Source organism: Trichomonas vaginalis, chromosome VI, assembly GCF_026262505.1.
Source record: "Trichomonas vaginalis G3 chromosome VI, whole genome shotgun sequence".
In the NCBI taxonomy this organism is placed as follows: domain Eukaryota; phylum Parabasalia; order Trichomonadida; family Trichomonadidae; genus Trichomonas; species Trichomonas vaginalis.
Window position 1 is genome coordinate 14579928 of NC_067208.1, and position 12119 is coordinate 14592046.

Here is a 12119-nt window from a genome sequence, read left to right on the forward strand (position 1 = left end):
TATTGCATAAAAATTCATTTTATTTTATATTGTTTTATGATAGAATTGTCGAATGATTCCAAACTTTGAAATATTCTGAAGTCAGTTTACCACAACTTTTTTTTCTTTCAAAATTGAAAATTTGTTTGCCACGACTTTCAATTTTTAAAACTAGTTTCAATTTTAAATTATTCGCATTTTGCTTTATGACTCAAGAACTTATTCACAACTATGAGTACATTGCTGCATATTTAAGAGATTTAATCGATTTAAATCTTCTATATGACATTTTTGAAGCAGATGATATTAATGAAATCATGAAGTATGCAAAAGTAACTCCTGATGACTTCACTTCCATTCTTAATCAATCCACATATGCGCCAGCAACGGAAACAGTCTTTGAACCTCATAATACAAGTGTATCAATAAGCAATTTGCATGAAATAATTTTGACCTTAAAGTCTATTAACAACTACATACCTCAAAGATTGCTTGATATCATTATTAGCAAATTAAATGAAACAGCAAGTGAAATATCAGAATCAGCACTAAAAATTTCAAATCTTGAAGATACAATCTCGAATCTTCAGATGGAGATAGATACTATCAAGATTGAAAAGTTGAACTGTGAAAAAGAAATTTTATTGCTTAAATCTCAGATAAGTGAAGAAATCAAAGACAAAGAAATTATTCTTAAAATTGCAAATCTTAAAAATTGTGATGATTTCGATAGTATTTATAAATTCCTCGAAGAATTATCAGATTCTGGAAATCAAAAAATGATTTCTATTGCATATAAAGAACGAATTTGTGAAAAGAAAGACAAATATGGAACAAATGCCCTTCATATTGCATCTGAAAATGGAAATCTCAAGTTAGTGAAAAGCCTCATTGATGTTGGATGCGATTGTAATGTAAAGAGTGATTATGGATACACGCCCCTTCATTATGCATCAAAAAATGGTAAATATGAAGTTGTTGAAATCCTTATTTCTGCTGGAGCTAATGTCAATGCAAAAAATTCAAGTGGATACACACCACTTCATTGTTCTTCTGATAAAGGATACTTTGATATCGTTAAATCGCTTATCTCTGCTGGAGCCGACAAAGAAGCTAAAGATACTTCATACGAGAACTCCCTTATCAAAGCATCAATAAATGGCCATTTAGAAATTGTGAAATATCTGATCACGGTCGGGGCAAATGTAAACGAGCCAGATTCTGATGATTATACTCCACTCATGTATGCATCAATTTATGGCCATCTTGAAATTGCTAAGCAGCTTGTTATTGCAGGAGCAAATATCGAAGCAATGGATAATAATTACTATAGAACTGCAATCATATTTGCTGCAGGAAATGGTCATCTTGAAATAGTAAAATATCTTGTTTCGGTAGGAGCAGATTATAATGCTCGAGGACAAAAAGGGACCGCTTACCGTGTTTCTCAAGGAGAAGTTGGGCATTATTTAAGATCAATTGGAGCAAGTTGGTATTAATTCCAGAAAAAATAACCATACTATTGTGTCACTCATATAATATTTAACATCTCCGATTCTTCTCAAGCTAGGATAAATTTGAAAAGATATATAATATCACACAATACTCAATATTCTATTGTATTAAAATAATAATATCTAAATGCCTATTCATGGAGAAAGAACTAATATAAATTGTTCACTGACAAAATTTTTGTTTTTTGAGAATAAAATTTGTTAAAAAAATATTTTATTCCATTTTAACATTATAAAACAGTCAATATCTAAATCTTGCCAATTGTTTTTAATCAATAATAATATGTATAAGCTCTTCATATCATAAATAGAAAGGCAATATACAAACCTAATTATTCATGACAACAAAATGAATTCATTTGTATCGACCAATTTCTGACAAAAATATCGAATCAAATCTTGTAATTGGTCCATTTCATCTAATTAAAAGTAAAAATGCCTAATTATCGAAGATAATATTAATAACATCATATATTTTATTCTATCAGTTTAGAAATACATATATGTCTTTCCAGTGGTGAGATACGATTAAAACTTGGAATTATCTCTCATACATTTTTTTTCCTTCAAAATGCACCCATATTTAGACAAGGACTAAGTATGAACTCTGACATGCATATGCAATATTGTTCAATATGTTTCATACTGTCTATTCAAAATGGCAATTTATATAGATATCTCATGTTGGAATATTCAAATGCCATTTATTCAACACGGCTATTTAATATTTGCATACAAAATTCAGAGATGTAATGCTTGGAGAAAACTCATCTATTGTAATGGAATAATGGCGATGAAGATAGTTCATGTTGCGAATCTAAATCTGGAAAACAATATTTGACAGATCTGATTTCTTGGCCTATCATTCAAATCTAACTCCCCTTTACACAAATAGGAAAATCAACTATATGACCTAGAATTTGATGCATTTATTGCCAAATGGGAAGGTGTAAATATTGATGATTTCAGGCAAATATTTATCCAAAGCATTGACAATAAAAAAAGTGTTAATGACAATAACATAAACATAAAATCATACTTTGGGTCTAAGAAAATAGATTTCATCGTCTGTGTATGATACCAACACCAAATCTTTATCGTGATTTTCTTCCTCTGGTTAACTTATAGAATCAATATTATCACTATTATAGTCCAAAATAAGCGGATTTGTCAGATTTGCATAGGAAAATTCATGGATAGGATGATGAATGTCAACTTTTTTTAGAAGGTTAAAGAAATATAGAAATATAATGTGTATGCAGATTGTAAACTATATAAAACCATATGAATAGATGAAATGCACCACGATCAGATAACTCTCATAGCTTTGAAAAAATTGACGTTTTCTTGAACAACTATTCAATGCAGTGGTTTGCGATTAGTTTATATATCTCATTTACAGACCAAATAAGACGCAACATCGGCAAAAAAGCTCATAAGTGTAAACGAATTGTCAATGCTAAAAGAGAGTAATGAAAATTTGAGTAACTTTTTAGCGCGTAGATGATGTCTAAAATCAGAATTTCATGTCCAAAATATTTCAACCTTAAACTTAATCTTTATTTTCTTTTCATGAGATTTTTGACAAAACCGACATCGAAAATTCGGGGGTTAAGATTCATGACACATAACATATCATTTTTTTTAAACAGACCAAAATGTAAACTTATTTTTTCTGTTCATTTTTTCTATGCCAAGAGCTAAAATCATCATTATTGGCCAATCTACCGTTGGCAAATCATGCATTGCTTTGCGTGCCAAAAATGACGAATTCAATGAAAACATAGCTCCAACAATCGGTGCAGCTTCCTTGAACTTAACAATGAAAAATAACGCCGGACAAGACATCGAATTCAACATATGGGATACAGCCGGACAAGAAAAGTATAGGAGCCTTGTCCCAATGTACTTTTCAGAGGCTGCTTGCGCTTTTTTGGTTTATGATATCACCAACGAAGTTTCATTCAATGTTTTGAACGAATTCGACTCACTCCTTGCACAGAAGGCTCCCCCGAATATCATCAAACTCGTAATCGGCAATAAAATAGATTTAGCTGAAAATCGCGAAGTCGACAAGAACAAAGCCGCAAACTATACCAAAGATATTGGTGCAATTAAGTACTTCGAGGTTTCTGCAAAGACTGGCGAAGGAATCAAAGATATTTTTGAATACCTTGCAAATCTTCCTGAATTGCCAATTGAAAAGACAGAAGAAGACGACTTCGTAGAGCTCAATAACATGAGTACACAACCAAAGCAAAAGAAATGCTGTTAATTCTATAAACGATTTCCTATTTACTTTTTTCCGGTTCAAAATAATTCTTTTCATGAATGTATTTATTTTTATATATATTTCATTTTTCTTATTCAATCTGAGCATCGAAATTCTTCTTTATGAACTTTTCCATTTCATCTGAATTGTCATATGCTATTCGAGGTAAATGAAATATGATTTCTAGGAGATTTGAAGATATAATATACATCTAGCTGAATATTTTCCTGATAAATGCGAATAATTTTTAGACGAAAGAAAATTGATTCAAAAACTAATAAAAACTTCAAATTTTTCTTAAATTATGTTAGAACCTTCGTCACATGCTTTGATTTTATAAATTATTGAAGGGGCAAAATTTATTTTAGGGGGAACTTCGGATTTGTGCCTGAATGAAATGCTCTTCACCAACTGATGGTGAATCAGAAGAATGGCTAGAAATCCGTACATCAACTAACAAAGACATCCCAGAGCACTATTTTTCAAAAGAATGGGCAAGTCGTCTTATAGAAGAAAACCCAATTGAAGAACCATTCGGCGGGCTTCATAATTTAGGAAACAGTTGCTTCTTAAATTCAGTCCTTCAATGCTTAGCATATACTCCTGGTCTTGAAAAACTGTCTAATTCACTTCCCAACGTTATATTAGAAAATTGTTCAGGAAAATCTTGCTTTTTATATCACTTTGGTCAACTTTGCAAAGCTCTACGCAGGCTACCAATCGCAGCTCCCCACATTTTCTTTGCAAATATGAGACAAATTTCTTCAGATATGGAATGTGGTGTCCAACAAGACGCCCATGAATATCTCTTTGCTCTTCTCAACCACTTTGACGACGAATGCAGGGCGCCAAAAGAGAACAAAGCTGCTACTTACGATACACCAGTTGATTCATTTTTCGGAGGATTATTCAGAGAAACAAAAATATGCGCCAGATGCGGACATAACGATCAAACGACCTCAAAATTCTATGATATTACATTGCCATTGGACGCTGATACCCTTGATGGCTGTTTTGAAAGTTTTATGAAGCCAAGAAACGTCGGAAGCAACTACATCTGCGAGCATTGTAAACAGGCAGGTACATGCTCTACAAGAACTAAATTTGCGGACACTCCAAACATTTTAATTATTACGATGATGAGATTTACAGCAACAGTTAACAAAGACGAACGCCAAGTTGATTTCGGTTTGAATATCGATCTCAAGGAGTTCGTTGAAGATGGCGTCGAACACTTTTATGAGCTTTTTGCCGTAATTAATCATTCAGGCCATCAAGTGAACCGTGGCCACTTCACCTGTTTCGTCAAATGCAACGGCGGCTCATGGTATAACTGCGACGATACTAAAATCACCAAAGACACCGCTCAAAATGTTTTAGATTCCAAACCTTACGTTCTTTTCTACAAAAGAGTCCATGGACCAGAATCCGCTCCGATCATGGTCACGTTCGGTATCGCTCCGACCGAGAAAAAGAAAAAGGACGCCCCTCCAAAACCGGCAAAAACGAGAAGAAGGGTTTTGTACGACGAAGAAGAGGAGGAACAGGTGGAAACATCAAAGGTCCCTCAGCTTCCGAAGACACAAAACGAAGGTTTCTTCAGCGAAGTTTCAGATGGAGAAAACGATCTGATTGAAGATGGAGAAATGGTTGTTGAGAAGACATTCAAGAACACAGATGATAGGCTGATCACAATGCATCTAGTTTGCACAGTTACAAAGAAGAGACTATAGATTTATTAATTTTTTTTTATCCATGATGGAAAAAAAAGAATAAGATTGTATTATATTAGATATTTTACTTGTCAAGATATTTTGTTAAAAAAATTGCAAAATTATTATTTTTTATATTTTTCGAATTTTCATTTGAAAGATGAAGCGATTGTTCATATTTTATCAAGCCACCCATAAAGGAAATGACCATTAAAGATAAAATAGCATTATTCAAGAGAAATAATGAAGAACAAAATTACTATACAAACTCTCATGATGAAAATCATAATTTAGTTTCATATCCTTACTTAGAGTATTCTCATAGGCAAATACACTTGAAATTTAATAATTCTAAAATTTGAAATTACATTTGAATAAAAGGAGTATTATGTGTGGATAAACATCTTATAAATAACTGCGTCTAGCAATATTGAGAACAAGTACTATCAAAAATCGATAAATTGATTACAATTTGAAATAAATCTCGAGAGATATAAAAAATTTCAACAAGACAAGAAATCTTTTCTTTTCAGCTTATATATATTTTAATTTTATTAATGGAATTCATAATCTCCAATTTTTTGAGATCAGGTGTTTGATCTTTATCTGATGTTGAAAGCTTATTAATAAGCACAAATCATGCATTTTTTATTTTATGAAAAAAAATTTCACTATTAAAAAATTGAGCTTAGATTCAAAACTCATAAATATTCTCAATGCGTATTTTCTTAATGTGTATGATATTATCTTTTCTCTTTAATTTTAATTTATTTTCCCACACAAATTTCAGGGCGCGTCAACCCGTGTAATTATTCAATTTCTGACGATAAAGCACACAAAAATTTTTCAAAAATAATTGATGACTGAACTTTCAACGAATCTTGTTCGTGTAACATTGCCGGATAAATTGATTCAATTCATAGAAGTAGGTCCAAACGAGACATATGGAGATGTATGCAAATATATCAAGAAAAATTATGAAATTCCTGACTCAATGGTCTTAATTCCTCAAACAGATATTAAGCTACAAGAAAATTCGAAGATATCTGATGACTTCAAAGATAAAGTACTGCGTATTAGTGTTAAAAATGAATTTGATCATGAAGCACAATTTTATCTTGACTCAATTAATCGCGAAAAGAATGAAAGTCCAACTGTTTCGTATTCTGAAATGATCGGAAATAACCTGAATAATAATACAAGTTCAGAAGGTGACCAATCAGGAACTATTCCTCTTCCTATTTCCAGTTTGCTTTCGTCACTTGTTGATATGGATACCGAGCCTGACTATAATAGATTCAATTATATGTGATACGAATCTGTGAACCCTTATTTTAATATTACTTATTCCTATCACGAAAACAAGCTAATTCAAATGCAAAACGATCTTAATAATCATATTGATTGCATTTCAGCATTTTATTTACTTATCTTATTTGAATGCAATTGATTTCGTACGATAATATCATTTATTGTATTAGTTTGATTACATCCGAAAAGAAAATGCAATGGTATATAATAGGAGTCGATATACACTTGGTTTTGGCTTGTTTTTCTATAATATTATTTGTTTGTAATATATTATATTAAATTTTTTCTATTCTATCTAACATTTTTGATCGCATTAGCATGACATTTTATATTCTATGTAACTCCTTATTGTATTATAGATTTTATTATCAAAGAAAGAATTTTTTAAAACAGCTGATCAAATTCTGGGGCTCCTAGAAGAAATAGAGCTCTCAAAGCAAAATTCTATTCCTTAAATGCATAAGTATTTGAATCAATATAATAAGAAAAGTGAATATGATGATAAGAGGTTCAATAAAGGCATTTTCGAGTCAACCTCATATGGACTATTGCTTTGCCATTAGTAAAAAGACGAATTATGCATTCTCTCCAATGGGTGAATCTTTTGACGATTATTTTCATAATTTTTCAAAAAAACAAATGGATTTTGTTCGCCCTGCAATTAATACAGTTCCAACTGAAACTCATGAATACATGAATAAATTCATTAGAACAGAAATTAATAGACAAAATGCATTCATCAATGATGGAAAAGCCCAAGTTGAAAATTTTTTGGCAAAATATGAAGGTAAGATCCCATTAGATCCTCTTTATAAAGATTATATTGAGCAGCTTGAACAAAATAGTCTTGAATTAGAACAAAAAATCAAAGATTTGGAAAGTGGAAAAGAACCAGATTTCCAGTACATAAATTCTCTACTTTCAACGATGACACAAGTAGCAACAGCCAGCCCTGAGAGCTACCAACAATTACAAGGCAGATTAGAAGAAATTCAAAATGAAACTGATCGCATTTACAACCAAGAAATTCCTGCTCTTATCAACGAATACGAGCGCTTGATTGCCAAAAACAGACGTTGAAATCAAATTAGTTTAATTTCAAACTATTGTGTTAATACTTTTTTGTTATTATAAATCTTTCAATTTCATTGAGATATTTTTTCTATTTTTTGGATTTTTTATCGCAACATCCCTTTAATTATCGGTTTTGAAGAAAATGTTTCAATAAAATTTGAAATATTCTTTGTATTCCAAGTTAGATTGTGTACTCTAGATTTTGAAGTTCTAACTATGAATCCGCTGTTATTATTTGTAGCTATATGCACCTAAGACTTCTGAAATTTCTAAAATAAGAAAATCTATTTCAAATAATGATTAACACTGTACAAAAGATTTTATCAAATGATAGGATTTAGTATCAACAAAATAAAACAACATATATATAAAATATACCTAACTTCATCATGTTAGTATAATGTAATATAAATGGTTCCACTTACATATTCGGTCCGAATAGAATGGAAGGCACAATTTCAGCTAATATTTTCGAAAAAAAGCAACATATGAATGGAACATTTCTTATTAGCTAAATATTTGAAAAGTCACCATTAAAGTAGTTGATCTGTCAATTCAAATAGTTGACCAACGAAAAATTGTTATGAAAATTATCTGAAAATTAGTCAGATAATTTAAGATCATGAAACTCTGTCATATCTTTCAAGTGGAGAGGATCTTCATCCACCTTTGATTCATGTTCTGGAATTGTTACTAATTCACTCGGAGGAATAGGGCAATTTCCAGGTTCAGGATAATCTTTTGCCTGTTTTCCGCTTTTGCTATCATCATAGTTGATGTATTTTTGGTCCTTATCTTGAACTACTTCGTCTTCTTCTTTGCACATTGTTATACGTTACAATAACCTTATTGTATCACACTTTCAGTCAAGACAAAAAAATTACATAGAATTATTCATAATAAATTGCACTATGATATTTCCAAGGAAAATCTTAGATTTTGATTTGTCAAATTTCCGTTTTCTTCGGAACTTCGAAATTTGCAAATGTCACACTATGTATAATTATATTTCCAAATCAAAATTATATTTGAAAAGTTTACATTTAAACGCTCAAGAAAAATCGAAAATCAATGTCTAAAACAAAGGACTTGATTAGACAGATTTATTTTGAAAAAATAGCAATACAGATTGCTCGTAAATCACCTGAATCGATTCGTAGAAAGAAATCTGTTCCGAAAATACCAGAAACAGACGCGTATGAAGCAGCTTGCAGACATGTCGCGAATTTCTTATACAACCACGGAATGGAGATGTCTCTTTTTGTTTCTAGTATTGAAACAGGCGGAGCAATTCCAAAGAAATCTCTTCCAGTTCCAGTTGGAAGATTATTAGGACTTAGTGAACATAAAAATCTTTATTTGCAAGTTCGTCGTGCTGTTCGTCCACCAAAACTTCCTAATGTTAAAGGATATCACGCTCAGCATCATCATCACCATCATCACCACCACCGCCGCGAAGAAGGCAGCATGACACCATCAGAAGCTTACAGAGAAACAGCTAATATGCTTACTCGTCGTGCAGCGAATGAAATTCGTGGCCTTGGTGTTGATCCATTAGATCCATTTGCCGCACAGCAGTTATACGATGAATTCAAGATGTTCCTTAATGCAAGAAAGACTAAACAAGAGGAGCCACCACCACCTCCACCACCAGTTCAGGAAGAAACACCAGTTTATCAGCCAATGGAAGTTATTCCGGAGCCACCAGCCCCGCGCTCGGAACCATCTGTTAAATCATCATCAGCTAGGAAATCCATATCATCTCGCCACTCATCTTCAGCTAAAACACCAAGTGTTGTTGAAACATCAACAGTTCCAGAGTCTACAACCCAAACAACATCGACTGTTCATCAGGAAGAAGAGGATGAAGAGGAAGATAATGAAGAAGAAGAGGATGAGGAGGAAGACGAAGAAGAAGAGGAAGAAGACTTTGGAGAAGAGGAAGAAGGTGAAGAAGAGTAAGAAGAATATATTTTTTTATTATTATTAAACATTTTTTTGATTTTTTTTAGAATAATAATTTTAATATCGAAGAAAAGCTTCATAAATCTTAGATCGTATCTCTAAAATGTTGATTGAAACGAAATGATACCCTCCATAATTCATTTTCATAACAAAATTAAAAGAATTTGTTAGAAATTTGTTTAAAACTTTGCATAAATAATAATTTAAAATGTTTTATGATAAAACAATAGTGTATTTGCGTTAAAATATAAAAAATTGTTTAATGAAAATTAAATAATACTTAATTTTTCTTAGCACCGATTGGCTGTGGCTTGAAGTGTGTATGGAAGATTTCGTGAGCCATACCATGACCGAACTTTCCACCCAAGTATGTGTTGTAAAGCTCCTGGAGCTGAGTATTATCTTGTGGTGTTCTATACTTGGAAGCTCTGTCGATCCTATATGTAGCATCGAGACGCTTGTTCATAGCAGCCTTTGTCTTAGCGCGTGGAGAGCCACCACCGCCGACGCAGCCACCTGGGCAAGCCATGACTTCGCAGAAGACTACTCCCTTGACGTCATCCTGTCCCTGTTCGATCTTCTTGATGAGATCCATAGCATTCTTTACGCCCTGAGCGACAGCAACCTTGATTTTGCGGCCATTGATGTTGACTGTGCCAACCTTGATGCCCTTTTCGGCACCACGGACTTGGACGAACTCAATTGGTGCGAGATCCTGTCCTGTGGCGAACTTGTAGGCAGATCTGACAGCAGATTCCATAACACCACCAGTAGCGCAGAAGATAGCACCACCACCTGTAGCCATGGCATATGGTGAGTCGAATTCTGTGTCTGGAAGTTCCTTGAAGTTGATCTTTGCGGCCTTGATCATCTTTGCAAGTTCGCGGGATGTGATATCGAGGTCTGTCTCGTGGTATCCCTGCTTTGTGCGGAGTTGTTCACGCTCTGCTTCGTCCTTCTTGGCTGTGCATGGCATGATACCAACAGAATAGATTCTGGCTGGATCAACACCGATGTGCTTCGGGAAGACGTTCTTGATAGCACCAGAAAGCATGCCAATTGGGGAGCGGCATGTTGAGAGATGTGGCATCCACTGTGGATAGGACTTCTCAACATAGTTAACCCAGGCAGGGCAGCAGGATGTGAACATTGGAAGAACAGCCTTTGGATCGTTGAGGCGTTGAAGGAGCTCTGTGGCTTCTTCGACAATTGTAAGGTCGGCACTGAAGTTTGTGTCGAAGACATAGTCGAAACCGAGACGCTTGAGAGCTGTAACGAGCTTGCCGGTGGAAATTGTACCGACTGGAAGACCAAGGCCTTCAGCCATGTTGATACGGACGGCTGGGGCAGTCTGGGCGACGAGGATGCGGACGCCTTTGTTCTTGAAGATGTTGTTCATCTGCTTGATGGCGTCCTTCTCGTGGAGGGCCTGTGTTGGGCAAACGATAGTGCATTGACCGCAGCCGATGCAGTTTGTTTCTGCAAGTGGCTTGCCTGTAACTGTTTGTACAACGCCCTTCTTGCCGTCAATCGTTACGGATTTAAGGACACTCTGTCCGGCAACATTCTTGCAAGCACGAACGCAAGCCTGGCAGTTGATGCACTTGTGCATGTCGAAGGCAATAGCATTGTGGGATGTATCAACCCAGCGGATGTTGGCTGCAGCGCGAGAGGAGGATGCGAGCATGAGCGGTGAATTAAAATATTGTCAGTTCTCAATTTTTCTCTCAAATTATACGATAAACCGTAGCGGGAACACAATTGAGAACAATAAATTATTGTTGCCCAAAATCGTGTGATTCGATTGTAACAGCATATTTGGGTGTATGGTTGATTGCTTTTTCTGAATTTCGAATATGTTGCTCACAAATTAATTATATTTATTTTTGCTTGATGATGGTAATACCTTATAACGCACCGAGTTTGTTCGATTTTATTTTTGAGACACTTCTCAATATTGGAGGTTTTGGTTCTATCAAACAACATTTTTCTATTCAATCTTAGGAGAAATGGAGTGATCTCACTTATCATTTATCAATATAAATAATAGGAGCATTATAAACGAATGCCCATTATAAAAAAGTGACGTTTAACAATTTGGAAGACATAAAATATGTCACAGAAAATTCGACAATCGAGATTGAGTGATCAATATTATAGTATATCTTAATATGTATAAATTTATCCATGAATATTATATTATTGGTCGATTTGAATTGAAAATGACCGGTTAAAATGATATTAATTGCATGAAAATATGCTAATAACTCAATTGCCAGGCCACCTAAACGG

The 12119-nt window shown here is 33.8% G+C and overlaps 8 protein-coding genes across 8 annotated transcripts; 6 read left to right on the forward strand and 2 right to left on the reverse strand.

Moving 5' to 3' along the window:
* Nucleotides 1–176: 176 nt before the first annotated feature.
* Nucleotides 177–1478, forward strand: TVAGG3_0865330 (protein ubiquitination; the record flags this gene model as incomplete). The annotated part of the gene is made up of 1 exon (XM_001318913.1): nt 186–1478. One exon carries the CDS (start codon nt 186–188, stop codon nt 1476–1478), a length of 1293 nt encoding a protein of 430 aa, XP_001318948.1.
* Nucleotides 1479–3172: 1694 nt separating this feature from the next.
* Nucleotides 3173–3801, forward strand: TVAGG3_0865340 (small Rab GTPase RabX2; the record flags this gene model as incomplete). Its single annotated transcript, XM_001318912.1, has 1 exon — nt 3184–3768. One exon carries the CDS (start codon nt 3184–3186, stop codon nt 3766–3768), a length of 585 nt encoding a protein of 194 aa, XP_001318947.1.
* Nucleotides 3802–4140: 339 nt separating this feature from the next.
* Nucleotides 4141–5550, forward strand: TVAGG3_0865350 (ubiquitinyl hydrolase protein; the record flags this gene model as incomplete). The annotated part of the gene is made up of 1 exon (XM_001318911.1): nt 4158–5498. The coding sequence occupies one exon, from the start codon at nt 4158–4160 to the stop codon at nt 5496–5498; it is 1341 nt and encodes a 446-aa protein (XP_001318946.1).
* Nucleotides 5551–6336: 786 nt separating this feature from the next.
* On the forward strand, nt 6337–6789 carry TVAGG3_0865360 (uncharacterized protein; the record flags this gene model as incomplete). Its single annotated transcript, XM_001318910.1, has 1 exon — nt 6337–6789. One exon carries the CDS (start codon nt 6337–6339, stop codon nt 6787–6789), a length of 453 nt encoding a protein of 150 aa, XP_001318945.1.
* A 614-nt stretch (nt 6790–7403) lies between these two features.
* Nucleotides 7404–7879, forward strand: TVAGG3_0865370 (uncharacterized protein; the record flags this gene model as incomplete). Its single annotated transcript, XM_001318909.1, has 1 exon — nt 7428–7868. The coding sequence occupies one exon, from the start codon at nt 7428–7430 to the stop codon at nt 7866–7868; it is 441 nt and encodes a 146-aa protein (XP_001318944.1).
* A 584-nt stretch (nt 7880–8463) lies between these two features.
* TVAGG3_0865380 (uncharacterized protein) lies at nt 8464–8688 on the reverse strand (the record flags this gene model as incomplete). The annotated part of the gene is made up of 1 exon (XM_001318908.1): nt 8464–8688. The coding sequence occupies one exon, from the start codon at nt 8686–8688 to the stop codon at nt 8464–8466; it is 225 nt and encodes a 74-aa protein (XP_001318943.1).
* A 229-nt stretch (nt 8689–8917) lies between these two features.
* On the forward strand, nt 8918–9861 carry TVAGG3_0865390 (uncharacterized protein; the record flags this gene model as incomplete). The annotated part of the gene is made up of 1 exon (XM_001318907.1): nt 8934–9824. One exon carries the CDS (start codon nt 8934–8936, stop codon nt 9822–9824), a length of 891 nt encoding a protein of 296 aa, XP_001318942.1.
* A 200-nt stretch (nt 9862–10061) lies between these two features.
* Nucleotides 10062–11519, reverse strand: TVAGG3_0865400 (iron-sulfur cluster assembly; the record flags this gene model as incomplete). The annotated part of the gene is made up of 1 exon (XM_001318906.2): nt 10108–11514. One exon carries the CDS (start codon nt 11512–11514, stop codon nt 10108–10110), a length of 1407 nt encoding a protein of 468 aa, XP_001318941.2.
* Between the last annotated feature and the right edge of the window lie 600 nt (nt 11520–12119).